We start from the raw sequence: 23,825 nt of genomic DNA, 5'->3' as shown, positions 1-23,825 counted from the left end.
TAAAATTTGATGAAAATCTCTTTTTTGCTGTCCTCTTCTACTTAATTCTTTGTCTAATGCCTTTTCTTATTATTTAAATGGGATTTGATGAATGAATGGAGGTGAATATATTTAGTCTACCATTTTTAACCACAAGTTCCACATACTTTCAAAATAAACATTTTGTCCTTTAACAAAAGCGTTACATGTGATATATAGAAAAATGTAGAGGTAAGCAAATTAAGGCAATGAGCTTTAATCATACAATTTAAAAGTCGTGACTGTTAATCTTTCATACACTGTATTAAAATTGCCATATACTATTCCAGGGAGTAAGTATTCTCTTCAGTTTTTGTCTTTTTTGTTTTTTTGGTAGTTATCTTATTAGACCGTTAGCTGCTATCGAAATGAACTATGAATTTATATGAGATACACAACTGTTATGATCAGGACATGGAGGGACAATAAAGCCATTAGAAAAACTCGGAAATTTTTAGAAATAACCTAAAGAATTTTAAAGAACATGTTAGGAGAGATTTTGGTAGTACCACAGTTCAGGTTGAGTGGGATGCAGTTTTATGGAAGTACAACTGAGTAGAAAACTAATTGTATTATATTTTTTTCTAAAGAAGAACTATTGCTGTGTCATATATAGACTTTTAGCCTGCCCTGTTTTCAGCCCCGTTTGCACCTACTATGTATTAATAAATTACTGGTGAGATACAGCAATATGGATGAACCTCAGTATTTTTATACAAAGTAAAAGCAGTGAAGCACAAAGGAATACATATTGATTCGATTTGCATAAATTTATTAAAACTGCAAACAGTACAGTGCAAGAAAGCAGGTTTTTGGGCTACTTAGAACAGTAGACTGATCAGTTAAATTATTTACTAGGTTCTTCAGAGAGTGTATATGCTTCCCTTTCTCCAAGAAGCTTTTCTCAATGACTGGACTCCATTCTTAAAATTTCTGAGTATTTGACACTCAGTTAAATATATAGTAATTGTTGTATTTATGAGTATTAAATGTCTTCTATGCATTTCTGTTTTCATAACTATTGAACAAGGTGTGCATTGTTTTGTTTTTTTCCTTTTGCATCATTTTAACATACCTTACCTCCTACCATAGTCCTAACTATGATGCCCAGCACATAGTGGTTCACAAAATGTTTTTGTATACGTTAGCCAGTCAGAACCATGGTTTGTTGTCTTAATCTTAAAGATTTTATTTATTTATTTTTAGAGAGAGGGAAGGGAGGGAAAAAGAGGGAAAGAAACATTAATCAGTTGCCTCTTGTAGGTACCCAACCAGGGACTGAACCTGCAACCCAGGCATGTGCCCCTGCTGGGAATCAAACCTTTCTCCTTGCAGGACGACGCCCAACCAACTGAGCCACACCTGTGAGGGCGCTTGTCTTAATCTTGAAAGAAATTGTTTCATAGGCTAAAGAACATTGTGGAGTTATATTATTCTTGCTAAATAAACTGATAAAGATATAAAAGATGATGCTGTTAAGAGGGGAGAGGATAAACAATAAACTCTGGAAGTACAATGTGTAGCTTCTCTTCAGCAAATAAGTTTATTGTTACCTCGAGGACTTGTTGTACTCTGTCTGATGGACGAAGACATGATATGTGATGTGATCCTGTTGTATTCTAATTCATTTACTGGGCAAAAAAACAAGGATATAAAGTATTGATTTTATATCTCCTTATGAAGAATGTAAAACACTGAACCAAATAGTTGACATTTTCACTAAGTTTTTACATTTTGATGCCTCTACCTATCCTACATTGGTCTAACATAGTGTTCATTTTATCTTTGCTTTTTATTGAAAGCTCTTCTGGCTGTTACTTTTGAAGACACATAAAAGCCTAGAAGTTAATTTGAGTTACTTGAGAGGAAATGCTAACATCATTTTGTGATAAAATACAACAATATCTTGTTTCTAAAATTTAATGAAATGAAACTCTTCATTATGAGAATTTACTTTTGATAAATGGAGGCAGAAAAAAATAGTAAATGTCTTTGTAAAACTTATCTTGGACCTTTGTTTTAAATTGTGCTTTCAGTAGTGGTTCCATTAGTTAGGCTAAGTAAAAGCATTTGATGAAAAATATCCACTCTTTTTTTGAAATACGTTTGTAGTTTATGTCAGCTCATTTGTAGGAATGGTAGATGAAATTCAGTGTTTGGTAACTATGCCCTTGCTTAAAGAGCTTGATGTGCTCTTTAACTGAGACATCTTCACAAAAGTTATTTGAAGAGAAAAAATAACAAGAGTGTCCTACCAGCCAGAATGGGTATGTTCATGTTTTTGCTATAGAGTATGATATTTCTAAGAATATAATTAGTTTTGCTTTTCATTTTCTACTTTTTTCCCACAGCCTCATGATTTTGATGAGTGTCGATTTGATATTAGTGTAAATGATAGCGTTTGGTATCTTCGTGCTCAGGATCCAGATCACAGACAACAGTGGATAGATGCCATTGAACAACATAAGGTAGGATCTCCAATGTTTACCTTCCATCCTTTGATCTACCATGTGTTACTGAAAAGCTGTATATTGTTTGGGTGATAAAGATTAAAGCAGTACAGAAGTAAATTTTTGAAATAACTTTATTTCTAACATTTGAGCTGCACTAATGAATTTGCTGTGATAAATATTTTTAATTGTTGACTAAAAATATGCCCTTTTTAGTAAAAACAAAGCTTGATTTTCATATTTAGGATTTGCTTCAAAATAAATGTCATTCAACCCTAATATTTAAAAGCTTCATTGTTAATTTTTGTAGTCATCTGTAACCATTTGGGTAAATTCTTAGTGTAAACCTTTGCAAATCATTTTTTTATAAATATAAAGCTATTTAATAAAAAGCCTTTAGAAAGTCTTTCTTACATAAATATATAAGCCACATTCTTATAATTTAAAACTAGTCTTTGATTTCTATAAGTGGTAAGTAGACTAAAGAAATATATTAATAAATCTGCATTATTAGCTAACTCATTGTATCATGGTAAAACAAAGAGTAGGAAAAGCTATAAATTTACTCTGTCACTCCTGAGTATGACTTTAAGAGAACGTTGCATTTGTTCACATACTTGTCTGTACTTGTTCTTTTCGGTTTCAGAGTTGTAGCTGAAACACCTGTTTTGATTGACAGGCACAAAAACTTGTACACACGCAAAACAAGAAAAACCAGTCCAGCCTGGGATTCCACAGGCACATTCTTCTTGATGTTGATCATGTGTTAGGGTTGTTTTGTTTTTTTTTTAATTATTTTTTAAAGTATATTTTATTGATTATGCTGTTACAGTTGTCCCAATGATTTTCCCTTTGCCCGCCCTCTGTAACATATCCCCCCTTGATCATTTGTTTTTTTTGTCTCATTATTGATTCTGAATTTTTCCCAGCGTAGAGAAAACTGACTGTGATGCCCATCTTTTTCTCCTTGTTTTAGTTTTAGCATTATATTGATTTAAAAATTTTTGCAACTCTTAATTATCTTGGTATTACTACTTTAGAAAAGTGTCTAAAAATGTAAAAATGGGAAATGTGTATCTATTACTTAAAAGAGAAACAAGCTAGAATTCCAGAATCTTACTGCTTTGGAGCCAGGCCTACCTGAAATCAGACAGTGCAGCCTGTGCCAAATACAACATATGTGACCTTAGTTGTGATAATTTACCTCTTAGTGTGTAAGGAATACATGGGATAATATATGTAAAATTACCAGAGTGGCTGATATGCCTTCCCATTTATGACATAATGGAAAAAAGAATGGGCTTTGGAGTCATTACTAAATTCACTAAATTTTACCATGTTTTTTTGGATTAAGAGTCCTATATTTGGTGAGAGTTGCTAAATGTACACATCAGGAGAGTGGCCTAGTTTGTGAATTTAATCAGGACCAGCCCTCTTAATGATTAAAGATGTTATTAAATAGAAGTAATTTCTATATTTTTAACTGAGATGGCTTTTAAAGGCATAATCAGTTGATTTAGATTATAGAAATTTTTTTTTGTTTAATTAAGCATATTTTATTTTGCTTGTTTTTCTTAGTAAAACTGCCAGAATTTTTTTGCATGCTCCCATTTTGTATTTTCTTTTTGAGTAAAGAAATATATATGAAGCATATATTTCTTTTATATTATTGATTTCTTTGTGTCTTTGAACAGTAATAGATAGAATCTTTGGGTCTCTTTCAGAGCACTGTGACTTAAGCTGAGATAACAGATTTTTGGTGCATTTAAGTTATTACAAAAAAGGTTGAACAGCAGGGTTGCAGATACAATGTAAACTTTTCTGATTTCTAAAGATAGTTTATTCATCGGCAAGGAAGGAGGAATCATTGTTAACTGTTACTCTTTTTAATACTTATTTAATTTTACATGGTATTTACATACATGTAAAATACACGATATGTGCCAACTAAGTAACATATCAGTGAAAATTTAAACTCCATGTGAATTCTAAAAATAAATTGAGTTGTGAAACTAATGTCTAGGAGGGAAAAAATTCAGATCCTATCAATCCTATCACCAGACATAATCAGCAAAGTATTATTTTTTTTCCCGTAGACCAGAAGTAAGGAGGTAGTAAGGAGATGTTTTCTAATTCATTCTTCAGTATCACTCACTAAAGAATATTGAATGTGGGAATTAATTTTTTAATTTTACTATTTAAGCATGCATTGGTGTATTGCTCTTCAAAATTTATATCAAAATGTTGTTAGGGCATGATGGTGATGATCATGATGATAATGATAATTAGATAATGATAATGAAATGAGCTCTACTATTTACTGAGGATTACCAAGTTCTAATTATTTTGTTTGTGCTTCAGGTGCTTTATTTTCTCCCTACTATCCTGAGAGGTGAGGGAAGTATTGCTATACAGAAGAGAAAACTGAGATTTAGATTAAAATTAACTAACTTGGCCTAAGACTGTACTACCTTTTCATTCATGGACTCTTAGGATTCAGTTTTATGTTGATTCTGCTTTCCATCATTTACTATTGGTAGACTGAATGTTTGAAAATAATTTCCATAAGCTCACTTCTTGCAGGTAAGAGTATCATCTGAGTTACTACCATATGTATTCAGGACAAGTATTAACTCATCTTTCTGTCCATGGAATGTCAAAAGGAGCATTTTATTGAATTAGTGTTTGAACACTGGATTTCGAGGTCTGACAAATAAGGGATTGAATCCTGGCACTCTTATTTAGTAGCTGTATGACACTGGTAAGTTAAAGGAGGAAAGATGACAGTCATTATACAGTATGTGCCCAGCCCCCCCAACAAAAACAAATAAGCAAAAGATGACAGTCATTATACAGTATGTGCCCAGCCCCCCCAACAAAAACAAATAAGCAAGCAAAATAATGCAATCATGTTAAACCAAGAGTGTCCATCATGCCGACTCGTTCAATTAGTAGTTACTTCCTCATTGTACCACTTGTCCTTATGGTAGTTGGACAGGACACCTGAAATAGTGGACCTGTGTTTTTCCTTTTTCTCTTCTGATGTCATCAGATGAGCCTTCATTGCCCCCCTCCCCTCTCTTTTTGTTTCTGGGCCTTTGTTAGGGCTTTCCTGACGGGTTTAAGCAATTTTCAATTTTCAGTATTTGGAGTAAGTTTGAGGTTTCTTTTTCTCAAGAGGTCCTTATGCCCATTATAATAACCTCTATGTATTAACATACTTCTCTCTCTCTGTCTTTCCCCCTCCTCCCCCCATCCATCTCCATCTCTCTGTCCCCCTCCCTCTCTCTCTCACACACACACCACACCACACCACACCGGCAGTTCTATCTTACAGGACCTCTTTAACAATAGTAATGTGATGATGATGATGATGATAGCTACCATTTTTAAGAATTAATATATGCCAGATGTGGTAATAAACACTTTTTATACGTTATCTCATTTTACTCTCACAGTCTTGTGAGTTTAACATTATTATCCTATTTTTACAGATTAGGAAATTGAGACATAGAGAGGTTAAGTAACTTGTCCAAGGTTAAATGGATAATTAGTGAAGGAGCCAGCATTCAGACCCAGGTCTGTCTGCCCTAAGAACCAGAGCTTTTGGCCAGCAAGCACTTCTGCCATCCTATAAGTATGTATTTATTTGACATATAGTTTGTTGACTTAAATCATGGGCTTCTTGAATCACAATATTCTCATATTTTTATGTTCTTCCTATTTCTAGTGTTTGTTTTAGACCATAAGCTCATAAAGGCTCAGATAGACAACTCCTTTGTAGTAATCAGCAAAGCTTTGGGCACATAAGATTTCCAGTTGAAATAATTTAGAGTATTGTACAACAGATTTTATGGGGGAAATATGTGATTTTGAAGTGTTTTTTTTTCTTTTACTCTTTAGAGTTGGTGTTAGAATGATTACTTACAAAAATACACTGTAGAGCTCTATATTCTTTGTCTAGTTCTGTTGTTTTGTCCTCCTTCGTATTTATTCCAGGATAACTTGCTCACTACAAGAAAAGTTTTAAAAAAATAATTCTGTGATATAAATTTTCTCACTGTATTAAAAATAATAATTCAATGTAACATTAGGCAGTGGCCCCTCTGAAAGATATTCCTGAGGTCATTCTTCAATTTGAAGGATGTATTTCAATTTAAAATATAGAAAGAGATATATATACCAGACTAGTAGTTTTATTTTGAAATAGTTTGCCGGCTTTATTGTGTGGAGTTCATTCATATTTTGCATTTCTGCTGGGATTTAATACAACACTAAATAAATGATTTTTGAAGACTTTGTTTTCTTTTGTTTTCATTAATAAATGTTTTGGCCATCTTCCATGTTGTCCTGAGATCAGATGAGATGTGTTTGTGAAAATTATCTAAAAACTAAAAACTGTATGAAAATTAAGTTTTTATGGCTCTCTACCACTTTGTGGTAATCACAACATTCCTTTCTGTCCATAAGGGAGCAACCTTATTAGGTCCTGATATTCTGCTGTCATGGGCCACGCAAAATTTTTGAAAATTACCCAAGACTTGAGGAATCATGGGAAAATGCATTATTAGAGAGAAAGAATCAAAATGGTAATTTTTACAGATGTTGATTTTCTATAGTGGGAATCTTCAGGCAGTTGTTTTATAATTTAATGTTTGTGGATTTGTTCTTTCCCTTTTTGAAGGCTCACTAATTTATATGTGAAGCTCCACTGAATACTTTCAGAAAGAAAAGTTTATTCTCAAACTGAGAAGTTTAAGGATTCCTGAAGAAATAATATAGAAGACAATTTTTTAAACGAACTTATACATTTTACTTGAAATGGTTGTGAAAAAAGTTTCTCACCAACAGATTCTCATGGTTGAGCCAGCTGAGTGTACCCAATACTCATTGTAAAGATCTTTTAAAAATTATGTTGCTGTTTGCCATAATGAAATTTTTTCCCCATGCTACCTCAGGGATAGCTTGATAGTCGTGCTTTTCCTCTTAATTTTAGGAACAATTTCTGCTTATTTAACATCTTAATTTCTTTTGCGTTAAATTTGACATATGCTTATTAGAAAACTATTTTTAAAAAACTGGGTGGCAAAATATATGTGTTACTACTTAGCATTTTAGTTATCAAGGTCATATAAAGCTATTATCTCTGCCATTTTTTAATTTAATCTCTATCGTATTTATTTCCATTACCATTTTGTCCCCTTATACTCCCTGCCACCAAGCAGTCACCACACTGTTGTCCATGTCCACAAGTCCTTTTCCTTTTTGCTCAATCCCTCCGTCCCCTAACCTCCTGTGCCACCCCCCGCCCTCCATTAGCAGTCATCTACTGTACCCTTACGAGTCTCTCTTTTGCTAGTTAGTTCACTGGATGCCACATCTGAGTGAAATCATATGGTATTTTTCTCTCCCTGACTGGCTTATTTCACTCATAATATTCTCAAGGTCCATCCATACTGTTACAAAGGATAAAATTTTCTTTTTTACAGTCGAGAAGAATTCTTTTGTGTAAATGTTCCATAACTGTTTTATCTGCTCATCTACTGATGGACACTTTGCTGCTTCCATATCTTGGCGATTGTGAATAAAGCTGCAATGAACATAGGGGTGCTTATGTTCTTTAGAATTAGTGTTTTGGATTCCTTTGACTATATTCCCAGAAGTGGGATTGCTGGGTCAAAAGGCAGATCTATTTTTAATTTTTTGAGGTATCTCCATACTGCTTTCCACAGTGGCTGCACCAGTCTGCATTCCCACCAACTGTGCAAAAGAGTTCCCTTTTCTCCACATCCTCACCAGCCAGCACTTGTTGTTTGTTGATTTATTGATGATAGCCATTCTGACAGGTGTGAGATGATATCTCATTGTCGTTTTAATTTGCATTTCTCTGATGATTAATGATGTTGAGCATCTTTTCATGTCCGTTGGCCATCTGCGTATCCTCTCAGGAGAAGTGTCTATTCAAGTCCTTTGCCCATTTTTTAATTGTTGTTTGTTTTTTTGGTGTTGAGTTTTGTAAGAACTTCATAAATTTTGGATATTAACCCCTTACCAGATGTAACAGTGAATATGTCCTTCCATTCTGTGGGTTGTCTTTTTATTTGGTTAATGATTTTTAGTGTGATATAATCACATTTGTGTATTTTTTCTTTTGTTTCCCTTGCCTAGGGAGATATATCCAATAAAAAATTTATACGAACAATGTCTGTGATTTTGCTGCCTATGTTTTCTTCTACAATTATGGCTTCAGGTCTAACATTGAAGTCTTTGATTCATTTTGAATTTATTCTTGTATGTGGTATAAGAAGGTGGTCTCGTTTCCTTTTTTTGCACATATCTATCCAATTTTCCTAACACTATTTATTGAATAAACTACTTTTAACCCATTGTATGTGCTTTCTTCCTCTGTCACATATTAATTAACTATAAAGGTGTGGGTTTATTTCTGAGCTCTCTATTCTGTTCCATTAATCTAAGCATCTGTTTTTATGCCAGTGCCAGGCTGTTTTGATTACCATGGCCTTACAGTATAGTTTGATATTAGATATTGTGATACCTCCAACTTCGGTCTTCCCTCTCAGGATTGCTGTTGCTGTGCAGAGTGTTTTATGGTTCCATATAGTATTTGTTCTAGTTCTGTGAAATACATCATTGGAATCTTGATAGGAATTGTGTTGAATCTGTAGATGTTTTGGATAGTATGGGCATTTTAAATGATGTTAATTCTTCCTATCCACGAGCACAGTATGTGCTTCCACTTACTTGTATCTTCTATTTCTTTCTTCAGTGTCTTAATAATTTTCTGAATACAGATCTTTTACATCCTTAGTTAGGTTATTCCTAAGTATTTGATTCTTTCTAATGCAGTTGTGAATGGGACTGTTAATATCTCTTTCTGTTAGTTCGTTATTTGCATATAAAAATGCAGCTGATTTCTGAATATTAATTTTGTATCTTGCTACTTTGCTGAATTCATTTATCAGTTCTTGTAGTTTCTTGGTGGAATCTTTGGGGTTCTCTATGTATAGTACCATATCATCTGCAAGTAAAAGAGTTTTACTTCTTTCTTCCCAATTTGGATATCTTTTGTTTCTTCTTCTTGTCTGATTGCTGTATTTAGGACTTCCAGTACTATGTTGAATAAGAGAGGTGAAAGCAGACATCTCTGTCTTGTTCCCAGTCTCATGGGGAACGCTTGTAGTTTTTGACTGTTGAGTATGATGCTGGCAATGATTTGTCATACCTGGCTTTTGTTATCTTTAGATATGTTCCCTCTATTCCCATTCTCCTGAGAGTTTTGATCATAAACGGGTGCTGGATTTCATCAAATGCTTTTTCTGCATCTATTGATCACGTGGTTTTAATCCTTCATTTTGTTTATGTGGTGAATCACATTTATTGATTTGCAGATGTACCAACCTTGCATTCCTGGAATAAATTCCACTTCATCATGGTGTACGATCTTTTTGATGCATTGTTGTATTCAGTTTGCTAATATTTTGTGGATTTTAGCATCTATGTTCATCAGGAATATTGGTCTGTAGTTTTCTTTCTTTGTAGTGTCTTTATCTGGTTTTGGAATTAGGATAATGCCGGCCTCGTAAAATGAGTTTGGGAGCCTTCCCTCCTTTTGAATTTTATGAAATAATTTGAGAAGGAGAGGTGTTAGTTCTTCCTGGAACGTTTGGTAAAATTCACCTGTGGTGCCATCCAGTCCAGGGCTTTTGTTTGTTGGTAGTTTTTTTTATTACTGCTTTATATTCACTAGGTATAATCTGTCTATTCAGATTCTCTGAATGTTCTCATGTATTTTTGGAAGTTTGTATGTTTCTAGGGATTTATCCATTTTTGTCCAGCTTGTGTAGTTTGTTGGCTTATGCTTGTCATAACATTTTTCTTACAACTCTGCATTTTTTTGGTGTCAGTTGTTATTTCTCCTCTTTTATTTCAGATTGTGTTATTTGAGTCCTTTCTCTTTTTTTCTTCATGAGCCTGGTTAAAGGTTTGTCAATCTTGTTTATCTTTTTAAAGAACCAGCCCTTGGATTCATTTATCTTTTGCATAGTGTTTTTTAGGCTCTATTTTGTTTATTTCTGCCCCGATCTCCATTATTTCCTTCCTTGTACTTCAAAAAAAGGCTTTGTTGTTCTTTTTCAGATTCCTTTAAGTGTGACATTAGGTTGTTTATTTGGGCCTTTTTTTTGAGGTAGGCCGGTAATGCTATGAACTTCCCTCTTAGGATTGCTTTTCCAGTGTACCACAGATTTTGGGTTTTTGTGCCCTCATTTTCATTTGTTTTAAGGTATCTTTTGATTTCTTCCTTGATCTCATTGTTGACCCATTCATTGTTTAATGACATGTTATTTAGCTTCCAGGTCTTTGTGTGTTTTTCACTGTTGTTGTGATTGATTTCTAATTTCATGGCATTTTGATCAGAGAAGATGCGTGATATGATTTCAGTCTTCTTAAATTTATTAAGACTTGTTCTGTGTCCTAGCATGCAGTCCATCCTAGAAGTGTTCTCTGTTCACTTGAAAAGCAGGTATATTCTGCTTTGGGGGGAAATGCCCTGGAGATATCACTTAAGTCCATTCTATCTGGTGTGTTTTTTAAGGCTACATCTCCTTGTTTTTCTGCCTGGAAGATGTATCCATTGAAGTCAGTGGGGTGTTAAAATCCCCAGCTTTGACCGTATTTCTGTGGCTCTCTCTCTTTATGTCCATCAAGATTTGCTTTACATATTTAGGTGTTCCTGTGCTGGGTGTGTAAATGTTTAACTAGGGTTATATCCTCTTGTTGGATTGTTCCCTTTATCAATGTAGTGTCCTTCTTTGTTTCTTTCTATAGCTTTGATGCTAAAGCCTATTTTCTGAGATATAAGTACTGCCACTCCAACTTTTTTTTCTTTTCCATTTGCATGAAATACCTTTTTCCAACCCTTTACTTTTAGTCTGTGTATATCTTTCTGAGATGAATCTCTTGGAGGCAGCATATATGTGGGTCTTGTTTTCTTATCCATTCAGCTACCCTATGTTTTTTTGGTTGGAGCATTTAAGCCATTGGTATTTAAGGTGATTATTGATAGATAATGTACATAGTGCCATTTTATTGGTTAGATTGTTTTCGTCTTTTTCTTTTTTTCTTTCTCTTTTTCTTTTTAAAGCAAGCCCTTTAACATTTGTTGCAGTACTAGTTTGGTGTTGACAAACTCCTTGAGTTTCTTGTCTGGGAAACTCCTTATCTTTTCTTTGATTTTAAGTGAGAGCCTTGCTGGGTAAAGTAGCCTTTGTCATAGGTCCTTGCTTTTTATCACCTTGAATATTTCATGCCACTCCCTTCTGACCTGAAATGTTTTTGTTGAGTAATCAGATGCCAGTCTAATTGGTGCTTCCTGATAGGTAACTACTTGCTTTTCTCTTGTGGATTTTAGCGTTCTCTCCTTTTCTTTAAGCCTTATCATTTTAATTATGTGATATGTCTCGATGTAGGCGTCTTTAGGTCCAACTTGTTTGGAACTCTCTCAGCCTCCTGGGCTTGTGTGACTTTTTCTTTCACCACATTAGGGAAGTTTGCAGTCATTATCTCTTCAAATAGATTCTCAATCCTTCATTTGCTCTCTTGTCCTGGTACTCCCACGATACAGATGTTGTTACGCTTCATGTTGTCCAAAATGTTTCTTAAGCTCTTCTCATTTTTTTCAATTCTTTTTTTTTTTTTCCCTGCTCTGCCTAGGGTTTGTTTTTTTTTTCTATCTTGTCTTCCAAAATACTGATTTGATATTCTGCTTCATCTAACCTACTGTTTATTCCTTCCAATATATTATTTATTTCAGATATTGCACTATGTATTTCTGACTTGTCTTTTCTTTATGGTTTCTATGTCTTTTTTCATGGTGTTGAGTATCCTTATAATCAATACTCTAAACTTTCTATCTGATAAATTGCTTGCCTCCATTTCATCTAGCTCTTCTGGAGAATTCCCTTTTTCTTTCATTTGGGGTCTGTTTCTTTTGTCCTCCCATTTTGGCTGCTGCTTTGCATTTTCTGCCTTAGTTGCTAAAGTAATCAACCACTAAACTAATCAATTTGTTAATCTAACCACGCTGTAATTGGCAGCTGGACTTAAGTACCACAGGCTGGGACAGAGTACCCTATTTTGCTGTATATACTACACACTTTTTTTGGTCCACATTTTTGAGGGGAAAATAAGGATGTGCATCATACTTGGGTATAATAAATACATACCATGGGTATAACAACAAGTATAATAATCCCATGTATAATGTGCACAAAAACGTTCGTAACATACACAGCAAAATATGGTAATTCCTGTGGGCGAGGCTGTTGCTTCCCCTCAGGCTGATGCCACTTGGAGAGGAGTGCTCTGCCTGAGAAAGAAGGCCTCTCCTGTCTGGGGAATGACTCAGCACAGGAATCCTGCTGGCTGTTTCTTCAGTTCTCTCCCCCAAGCTAGCAGCTCCAGACTCTCCTCAAAGGTCTTTAGTTCACTCTGCCCTCTCTCTGTAGAGCCCTGGGTAAGTGGCTGCAAACAAAATTTTGTACATTGGCCCTTTAAGAGGCTCTCTGCATCTCCAGCCATTTCTCCCTGTCAGACAGAAACCCTGATGCTTTTCTTTTTTTTGTTTTTTAGATTTTATTTATTTCTAGTGAGAGGAGAAGAGAGAAGGAGAGAAACATCGTTTGGTTGCCTCTTGCATGGCCCCAACTGGGAACCTGGCCCACAACCCAGGCTCCTAGCAGAATCAAACTGGAAACCTTTTGGTTCACAGGCCAGCATTCAATCCAGTGAGCCACACCAGTGAATGCCCTGCTGCTTTTCACAGCTAGATATTATCTGCACTCCTTTCTGGTTCTGTTACTATAGCCCAGGGAGCCCAGCTTGGGGTTCGACCCCACACTTCTCAGGGGGAACTCCTTGGCTGCTTAACTACCCCTCCAATACTTCATCTGCTGCTTGTCGGAGCCCAGCCAGCCCTCTCGCATCTTCACACTCCCTACAAGTCTTGTGGTGAAGTGGTTTCTTCTGTCTGTGCTTGGTTATAAGGCTTTTCTCCAGCTGGTGTTCAGTTGGTTGTTCAGGATGATTTCTCCACAATTTAGTTGTAATTCCAGACCTGTCCTGGGAGGAGGTTAGTGTATCTTCCACTTATTCCTCCGTCATTTTGGCAACCTCTGTTTGCCAATTTTTAATCAACTATAATTTTGGAAAATTTTCTCAATAGAAAGTTTTTTTGTATACTTGTCTGCTTTATAAATGATTTTCCTATAAACTTATCTTTCCATTTTGAATCTGATTTAACTGTAAAGGCTTAAGAATGCAAATATACTTTTTAAAGTACTATTTTTAGTATATGTTTTATGTAAGTAATTTTATGAGATCTGTAGATGAGAACCAGTTCTTCATTTAACTATTTGCATTATATCACATTGATGGAGGGAAGAAGATGGAATCAAATTTTACCTCTTTGCATTCAAGAGTTTTAATTTTTGAAGGAAGTGCAAATCTAGTAGCTGCATCAGGGCTGTCAGATAAGTTGTAGAAAAGCCCAAGTACATGGGATCACAGCGGAAGTTGATTAACCAGAAAGAAATGTCAGTGTGTCTCTGCATGCTTTTCTTTTTAAGATCAGGAATTTGCTTAGTTCCCAACAGTGGGAGTTAATGGGTAATTGCTTGCAGCAATCCATACATGGCTAACAAATTTTTTTAAACATCTAAATGTAGATGGTGTTACACTACCAGGACTTTTGTTGGTAACATGAAGGAGGAAAACAAAGTACCGACCCTCTTTAATATTCTTAGTGTTCTGGAATAAAAATAATTAAATTGTTAAGGGTTTTTAAAATAACTTTGTTAATTTTTGTTACCTGCAATTTTTGAAATCTGAACTCACCTGAAACTAGCATCTGCACTTGCATTTCCAATTACCTAAATACTTAATAAAAAGTGTATTATCTTGAAAAGAAGGAATAGAGGTCAGTAATTTTATAGTTTTCATCCAAGTTCTTTTTTCTGAGGAAGGTGTTTATCATTTACCATGATGGTAAAAGCGGAACTAGAAGATTTTACATGGTATAGGTAGTACAGGCCCACCCATTTTACCTTAAGAAATAGGAATATGCCAGGCCAGGAACCAAGAAAATTTAGAATGTGCTACCTGGACACATACCACAAGCTATACTTAAACTTGGAATGATCTTATTGTTAACAGAACTCAGCTACTCCCACCTGAGTAAGTTAGATTCATTCTATTGTTCTCTCTCTTTCATAGTTTCTGTTTTTTCATAACCTTTGCCCTCCCATCCTACTCTTAGTTTCTTCTTCCTTGGTTTGCCGTGACCTTTTCCTATTGTTGGCTTTTTTTCAGCTTCAGCTACTACTGCTAACTCCCTAATCTCTTGGCATTTCCTAAAGTAAATGTCTTGAGAAAATTTGACTGCCTTTTCACTCTAGGTTGCTATGAATTGGCCACCTTAGTCCATTTATAATCAATTATATATTTACTTAAGCTTAAAGGATAGAGTGGAACTGGCAGTTGTACAATGTTCTGAAAGCATGTTGTATAATTCAGTATAACGTTTACCAAATTTGTAAGTTTTTATCATGCTTAGCACATATTATCTACTAACAACTCAAGTGAATATTACTAGATTTTCAGCTTATTTCTTTAGTCTTTATTAGTCTGTAATTTGCTTACAAAATGTTTCTTTAGATAAGAAAAAAAGCAGTTAACTATACTTAAATAGCTATTCTATATCATTACTACAGAAAATATGAAAGAAAATGAGGTTAGGCTACAAAGTCATTTTTTTTTTTTACAGTATTTCAATATTGCATTTGAATTTGTATTTAATCAGGAGGGGAGATTTCTGTCAGTCACTGGGACAGATGGGATTCTGCTTTTTCTATGTTGGATGTAGAAAAGTAATGGTGGGTGGCATGGCTTGCACACATTGACAGCAGTGGAAACTTTTCTAATTTTATTTGCTGAGTATGATGGATATTAGTGGGAGAAATTTTTTTAAAAAATACTTAAAGAGTACAAAATGCCTTTTCCTCAAATAAACCTTTTAGCTAATAGCTTAGAAAAAATATTGCCTGTGTTGTCTTCATTGCCTGGTAAATACTCTGGGTTTTTTTGAAATTGAGGGATGAAACACAACATTGGGTTAGGAATAATAAGCAAAGTAAAGTAAGTAAAGTAAATGAATAATAAGCAAAGTAAAGTAAGTAGCAAAGTAAATGAATCCTCTGCAGGTTAAAATATTATCCTACCTGAAAACATTTCTGTCATTTTTCAGTTACATAAAGTCCTTGTTCTTGAGACACAAGATATGATTATTGATAGTGCTTATATCACTTTATCTCCTAGTCCCTTGTTATTTTCAGTGGCATCCTTTTGATCTGTAAAGGGATTGAAGAGTATTAGGCACTGTTATCATTTCATCCTTTTGGAAGCCTTTCTGTGTAGGTGTTAATTGCATTCTGCATTAAAAATATGTATATAATTGAATATATTATGAGACTATTGATCAGTGAGTGGTAACATTTTTCCAAGAACTAACAATCTCAGTTCTTTTGTAATACTCCCTTTTCTAGTTAATTGCAGCTGTTCTAATGGATGCACAGTTGAATGCTAAAAAATAATTAGCCCCTTTAAAAAATATTTCCCATGCAGTTAGATCTAAAAATTCTTAACAAGTCTTTTAAAACTATTCCTGCAAATAGTTTTATTAATTAGATTTTACTGCTCCCCAATTCTGATTTTTTGAAGTAATATTTGCTCATAAGGGAAGATACAAAACCATCTTCAACTTATAAGTGAGACAATTACTCTTCATTTTGGTATATTTCCTTCTTATTCTTTATACATTCTACCCCCAAAACATTATGGAGATAAAGTTTGTATCTTGTTTATTCCCCCATCTAACATCATTTTCTCCTTATAACACAGCTCACTTAATATTTTATTATACTGTAATTTTGGTGCTCATTTGCTTATTATTAGACCTTTTATTATTTTAATATCTTATATTGACTGTCTTCCTACTTAAAGCATTTTCCTGCAGTGTAGTTGCATCCTTAGATTCTCAGAAGTAGAATTGGTAAGTTTAAGGATACAAGCACTTGTGATATATATGTTGCCAAATTACTTTCCGCAACGATTGTACTGATGTACTTTTCATCTACAGGATGTGCACATCTTCATTTCACTGGCAATTTACTAGCATTATTAGTTTTTTAACCCTCTAAGTGAAATAAATGAAAAATGTATTCTGTGACTTTTTTTGTTTTAATTTTTGTGGACATGATATATGATTGCTATACATAATTCTAATAATATAGAAAATGTTGAGAACTACAAAAAAGAAAATGAAAATTTAGGCCACATAGAAATGGCAACTATTCATCATTGGTAAAAATTCCTTTGAGATATATCTCTGCATGTACAGCCTTATAGTTTTACGTAAATACTGTGCTGTATTTTATGTATTTTACATAATACTGTGCTGTACTATAGCTTTTTCTCCGCTAGCAATAAGTTATGGGTTTCTTTTCATATTTGATACAGGTCTCAATTTCTCCCCTCCCCCTAAGAAAGAATGCATATTTTTTGCAGAAAATTTAGTTTGGGTCCAAAGCCCCAGAGTAATGTTTATCTGCTGACCATTGTTTTATTTGCATGTATTTCTTTTAGGATCATTGCAAAGAAATTTAAATAGTTCCTGTCCCCTTGCCAAATGCAGTCTTAACATTTCAACAGTCCTGCAAATACTTCTTGAACATATTAAACCTGTTTTTTCCCTTACTGGGACACCTTAGGGAGTTTCATAAAAGTAACAAGTGTTTTGTCACTGTCATCTCTTTGCAATTAGATAAAAAGAATAAAATTATGATCTTTTTATTCTATGCCTCTGGAACTTCTGTCTAAAGGAAAATATGCACTGACCTTCTGATATTTTTTAGCATCTGCTGCTAGCTTCTGTATTTTATTTTCCCCTATGTAAGTGTTCCCTAGAGATAGAAAGGTATATCTTGCCTTTGTAGGGGATGAAGTAGCTAACATTATTAAGCACTTACAAGTATTGCAAAGTATTACTAACGATTTCTTTACAGTAAACACTTATTATATCCTTGTTCCACTGTATCTTCAAGTTCCACTGTATCAAAATAGGCAATATCTCCTTACAACAAATGAATACTAGAATAAAAGAACCCATTACAGCAATGTTGTTGCAACCACATTTTAAATAGTGGATAATAAATGAATATGGAGGCTGATAGTAGTTTAGTGTAATTTTATTTCTACCTGTTAGATGTAGAAATAAAATTTCTACAATTCCTCTAACAGGTAGAAATAAAGATCTTAAAGGAAACGTAAAGATTTGATCCTAGAAGAAATAGCCAAACAGGATTTAAAACAGGAAACGAAGACTCAGATGTCTGTTTTTAAAGGACTGCTTGGCTACACTAGAAAGGATTTCAAGAGGAACAAGGTTAAAAAGCAGAAAACTCGAGACTTTATCCAAAATGAAACACTAAGAACCTAAACTAGAGTATGGCAGTGGGAAAATACAGAAAGGAACAGATCGGAGAGAAGTAGAAACAAAAGTCTTTAGATGTTGATGCAGCATAGCAATGATTAATACCATGGACACTTGAATCTGGGATTAAATCCTGGCTCCCTTTCCAGTTGTGTGAGTCTGAAGACATTACTTAAAATCAGCAACAAAATGGGTATAATAATAATAATACCCATTTCACATATACTATTAAAAGAATGAAATAAAATACTGCACATAAAGCTTTGGCATCATACCTGGCACAAAGTGTCCTAAGTAATAGCTTTCACTGTTTTTGTTGCTGTAATTTATCCAGTGTGGCTCTCTGGAATGGATATATAAAATATCCATTTAAAATTATTGAACTCTTTCATCAGCCCTCCTCTCAAAGTAAAACAAAGATCTTATCATTTAGTATTTGTTTTCTAAAACTAGGATGGAAAATTGTTTAACACACCTGTTTTATACAGCCTCACTCAATTTATCTGGTTACTTCTCACCTTCCTTTTAACATCACTAAGAAAAAAGACAGTTGGACCTCTAGGCTCCCTCAAAGGAGGAAAGATTAAAAAAAGACAAGACTGAATTTCAGAGTGTTAAATTTAGTTTATTTAGAATCATCTTTTGTATCACAGGTTGCGTTTCTAAACAGCTTTTGGTATTGAAGAATGGCTTGGTAGTTTACTAATTTCCCCCAGTAGATAAAAGGATATATTATGGAATCCTAAGCCCATAATTATAAGTACAGGAAAGGAAGATGAAATCATAGGTATCATAAATACCTATGAAATCAAGGAGAGAGTAGGGACAGATGTTGTTACCCTCTACTTCTGCAGTACCATATTTTATTTGAGCATTTCTTTTAGTACTTTCTACTGTGATAGGTAGTGTCTTATTTTCTTCTGCATTCTTTTAACACTTACCAAGGGTATGTGATCAAGGCCCTGCTTAACCCTTCCAGCCTCATCTCACTGTAACACTGCCTGCTTAGTGATGTCTGTAAAGGAAAGCTCATGTCATGCTCTAATAGAAGAAAATGCAAAATGAATAACCAAGTTCTATAATTTTCAATGAGAAGTTATATTTGATACTTTTTAAAATCATGGTACAAGTGTTACTAGCATCTAGATAGGAAAGAAAAAGCTCTCTAGAACTAATTTGAACAAATGTTCTGTTACTAAGTATGATCTGAGAAAAGCATCTTGAAAGTCAGCAAATAATTCTACTCAGTGAAGTTAATTGTATTGCCTTTGGATTTTATTTAGACAAAGTATGATAAAATCCTCTTTAATACCATTTTCTTAAATATATTTCTCAATTTATTTGATATATGAGATGACGCAATTCCTGGAAATCATTATGGATTGAATCTCTCCTCATCTGTACATTACAAATGTTGGTTTTCTGAATGAATTATCTTTCCATCTGGTTCAACAAAGAACTGCCTTACATTTGGACTCAACTGGATATATACATTTTTAGCCTAAGCTTTAGGTATTTAGGTTTAGTATGAAGAACTGTAGTATTAAACCAGCCATATCATTTTAAAAATAAAAAAAAATTAAGCCCAGGAAATTGTAATGACTGGCTTGTCTTGTCTGTAATGGTTAGAGTGATATTAGAGCCTGTTTCTCACTCTTACCCTTGTGTTCTTTCTGTTTCAGAGGCTACTGCTTCTCTAGGGGGATCCATAAGTATTTGAAAAGCTAAATAGATGATATTTTTTAATAATGCCAAGCATGAAATTGTTGTACCAAATTTTCTTAAGTCAAATATTTTGTTATGTTGACCTAGACAAGAATAAAATTGTTGCCGTTGCAACTTAACGATATTTTAAATCACACCTCTATTGATTCCTTTGTTCTCCTGATTGTCCTGTCTTGCTTCTCATGTGGTTTGCTTTAAAATAGTAACATTGAAAGACTTCTGATCAAGGTAGAGGTATAGATAAACACAGCTCTTCTCCTTGCAAAACCACAGCAAAAATTACAACTAGACTACAAAACAAATATCACCCATAATCGTCAGAAAATTGAGCTGTATGGAAGTCTGACAACCAAGGAATTAAAGAAGTCACATTCATTCAGATGGGTAGGTGGAGCAGAGAGACACAGCTGCACTGGGAGATGCAGAGACGTGGAACAGGTGGTCCCACACCCACGTATGGAAGATAAAAATCAGGAGGGATACCTTGGGAGCGAGGGATCCCAGCTCCACACAAGACCACCCAGCCCTGGGTTCCAGTGCCAGAAAGAGAAGTCCCCATAACTTCTGGCTGTAAAAATCAGTGGGGGTTGGGGTGGCAGAAGAAACTGCAGGATTCTCCTCTTAAAGGGCCCGTAACAGACTTAGGACTGATGCACTCCCTCTGGACTTCAGCACCAGAGCAGCATTTGGAAGGGCATAGTGGCATGCAGGGAATATTTGAAATATCTGACATTGGAGCAAGTCCTGGGGGACAGTTTCCTCCCAGACAGAACTCCAGAGGCCAGGCAGCAGCATTGTCTCCTTTCTGAGCCCTCCCCAACACAAACCAAAGAGCAGCAACACCATATTGGAAGCTCAATCAACCTGGTTCACATGGATTGCCCAGACCTGGCGATTACCTAGGCTCCGCCTAACCAATTTATGGATGCGCTTTTCTACATAGGTCATAGTACTGAGAGCCAAAGCAGCTCTACCTAATACGTAGAAACAAACACAGGGAGGCTGCCAAAATGAGACCAAAAAATACGGCCCAAATGAAAGAACAGAAAAAAACTCCAGAAAAAAAACAAAATGGAGATAAGCAATCGGTCAGATGCAGAGTTCAAACCACTGGTTACTAGGGTGCTCAAGGAATTCATTGGGTACTTCAACAGCATAAAAAATATCCAGGCAGAAATGAAAGCTACACTAAGTGAAATAAAAATTTACAGGGAATCAACAGTGGAGTGGATGAAGCTAAGAGTCAGATCAACGATATGGAACATAAGGAAGAAAAAATATTCAATCATAACAGCAACAAGAAAAAAGAATCCAGAAGAACAAGGATAAGCTAAGGAGCCTTTGGGACAACTTCAAACGTACCAATATTCAAATCGTAGGGGTGCCAGAAGGAGAAAAGAAATAGCAAGAAATTGAAAACTTATTTGAAAAAATAATGGAGAACTTCTCCCAGTCTGGCAAAGGAAATAGACTTCCAGGAGATCCAGGAAGCACAGAGAGTCCCAAAGAAGTTGGACCCAAGGAAGCACACACCAGGGCACATCATAATTAAGTTACCCAAGATTAAAGATAAGGAGAGAATCTTAAAAGCAGCAAGAGAAGAGTTACTTACAGAGGAGTTCCCGTAAGACTGTCAGCTCATTTCTCAAAAGAAACTGTGTAGGATTTAAGGAACTTGAAAAAGTATTCGAATTGATGAAAAGCAAAGACCTACAATCTAGATTATTCTATCTAGCAAGGCTATCATTGAGAATGGAAGGGCAGATAAAGTGCTTTCCAAACAAAGTAAAGGAGTTCATCATCACCAAGCCATTATATAAAATGTTAAAGGGACTTATTTAAGAAAAAGAAGATCAGAACTATGAACATTAAAATGGCAATAAATTCAAAACTATCAACAATTGAATCTAAAAAACAAATGAAGTAAACAAAACAGGAACAGAATCATAGATATGGAGATCATTTAGGGGGTTATCCATTGAGGGGAGCGATGGGGGAAAAGTTGCAAGGATTAAGAAATACAAATTGGTAGGTACAAAGTAGACAGCAATGTTAAGAAAAATATAGGAAATAGCGTAGTCCAAGAACTTACATGTATGACCCATGGACATGAACTAAGGGGGTGGGATTGCTGGAGGGAATGGGGTACCAGGTAGAAGGGGCCAAAGGGGGAAAAATTGGGACAACTGTAATAGCATAATTAAAATAAAAATAAAATAATAATATTGAAGGTAGATATGGATGCTCACAACACAGCAAGCTTATTTGATTTTATTACAGGTTTCAGAATTTTGGTTTTTTGAAAATTCTTCATTCTTATGTTAACATTTAATCTTTTATTTTTCCCTTTTTCCATAATAAAGTGGAAAAAATACACTATAGTTTGGGAGTGAGGGAGCTATGCTATTAATAACTAGATAACTTTTGACACTGTGAAGAAGTTACTTAATTTCTTTCTCTTTTTTTGCTGTATTTCTTGCTGGAAAATACTACTAGGAGAAAGAGTAAGCTTTTCAAAAGCCAAGTGTCATTTTAAAAATATAAGCCAGCCTTTTTGCCATATTTTATACCACTGCTTTGGAGTGTGGATGGCCGGATAAACAATGTGCAGAATAATAGATTAATAAGGGAGTTTTCTTTTCAGATCAGTTCTTAGGCATTTTTTGTATTTTACTAAATTGATAACTTCAAAGTTAAAACGATGTGATTTAATTTTGTTTTTTCATTTTTCTCAAAGATAAGATACAGTGGATACAGGTACATGTAAAGGAATTAGTCTAAACTAAGGTTACTCTTGTTCTTTGACCAACAGTAACCTTTGTATCAGTTGTCCAGGTAGTATATTGTTATTTGGAATATGCTGCTGGCTCCCTCTAGTGGCCAAAAGATTGTGCTTTGCCTTTTTTTTTTTTTTTTTTTTTAAGTAAAAAGGAATATTGTAACAAAGAGGTGTGGTCTCATTACTGTAGTATTTAAAAGAAGTAAACCTTGTTCTATATCAGGCACATCAGTAAGTGTTTTATTGAACCAAAATGGCCTTCTGTGTTTATGCAAAACATGTTCAGGAATATTGCTTACAAACACAAACTTGGGAAAGTTTTTACACAGCAATTCATATGATGGAGCTTAAAGCAGCTATATTGGAAGGGAAAAATATTCCTGCATTAACTGCATTTGAATTTCTCATCAATTTTAGATAGAATTTGGTGCTTTCAAAATACTGTATTGGTGATTAGAGATTCTAAGTAAGCTCACCTTCTTTTTTCTTGTGGAAGACTGAGTGGGATTTTTTAAAAGCCAGGATACCTGTAAAGTACTATGCATAAAAATCATACCAATGAGATTTGAAAGCATCTTATAATTTTAAGAACATTTAAGAGTGTATCAGTTGTGACTGTAAACTACTTTTTTCCCATTTTCATCCCTGCTCACCCACTCTAACTTCAAAAAGCAGATCTTACAAATTCAGGATGAGTGTTGTTGCCTTCAAAGTGGACATTTTGGGAAGCCAAAGTAAATGTGTCAACAACATTGCCACTTTTTGGAGTAGTTTTACAACTTCTCTTTTAGAATTATTTTCAGCCCCATGACAGTGTTTATAAAACATTGAATCTTGAGGTAAGGCAGCACCTGCGCCACTGTAGCATTATATAAATGCCCATAAATAGTACAATTTTAAAAACATGTTTGTGTGCTATATAAACTTTGAAATAGACTGTACATGTTGTCTGTTACAGAAATGCTGAGGTTAATTTTTTTAATAATAGTAATGCTCAGAAATGGAGTGATTCTTTTTTTTTTCTTTTTTAAAAAATTTTTCTTTTCTTCATTTTTCACATACATTTGTTTCCATTTACCTGCTACCACTTTTCCCTGCCCCACCCACCTCCCCCTCCCCCCCTCAGGCAAGGAAAATATGACCAGCAACTTTGAAAGAAAGAAGAAACCGAAGGACAGGAAGGAGGGCGGGAGGGAGGGCGGACTGTAGCGGAGAGGGCAAGAGGTTGGGTCAGATCAAGGAACAGGTATGAAGGACACATGGATGAGGCCAAGATGGGGAAGGACTG

At 34.7% G+C, this 23,825-nt stretch overlaps 1 protein-coding gene across 5 annotated transcripts in view; it reads left to right on the top strand.

The window, feature by feature from the left end:
* The window catches only part of CERT1 (ceramide transporter 1), a 101,383-nt gene that overhangs the window by 21,670 nt on the left and 55,888 nt on the right, over positions 1–23,825 (top strand). For all 5 annotated transcript variants that reach the window (XM_054578504.1, XM_054578500.1, XM_054578503.1 and 2 more), the window contains one exon: positions 2,370–2,486. In XM_054578504.1, coding sequence (XP_054434479.1) covers positions 2,370–2,486 — 117 coding nt within the window. The remainder of the gene's footprint in view (positions 1–2,369; positions 2,487–23,825) is intronic.

This window comes from Pteronotus mesoamericanus, unplaced genomic scaffold, assembly GCF_021234165.1.
Source record: "Pteronotus mesoamericanus isolate MK-2021 breed Mesoamerican mustached bat unplaced genomic scaffold, CSHL_Meso_final contig_50, whole genome shotgun sequence".
Lineage (NCBI taxonomy): Eukaryota > Metazoa > Chordata > Mammalia > Chiroptera > Mormoopidae > Pteronotus > Pteronotus mesoamericanus.
Note: the sequence above shows the minus strand (reverse complement) of the source record. Positions and strands in the feature narration are given on the sequence as shown.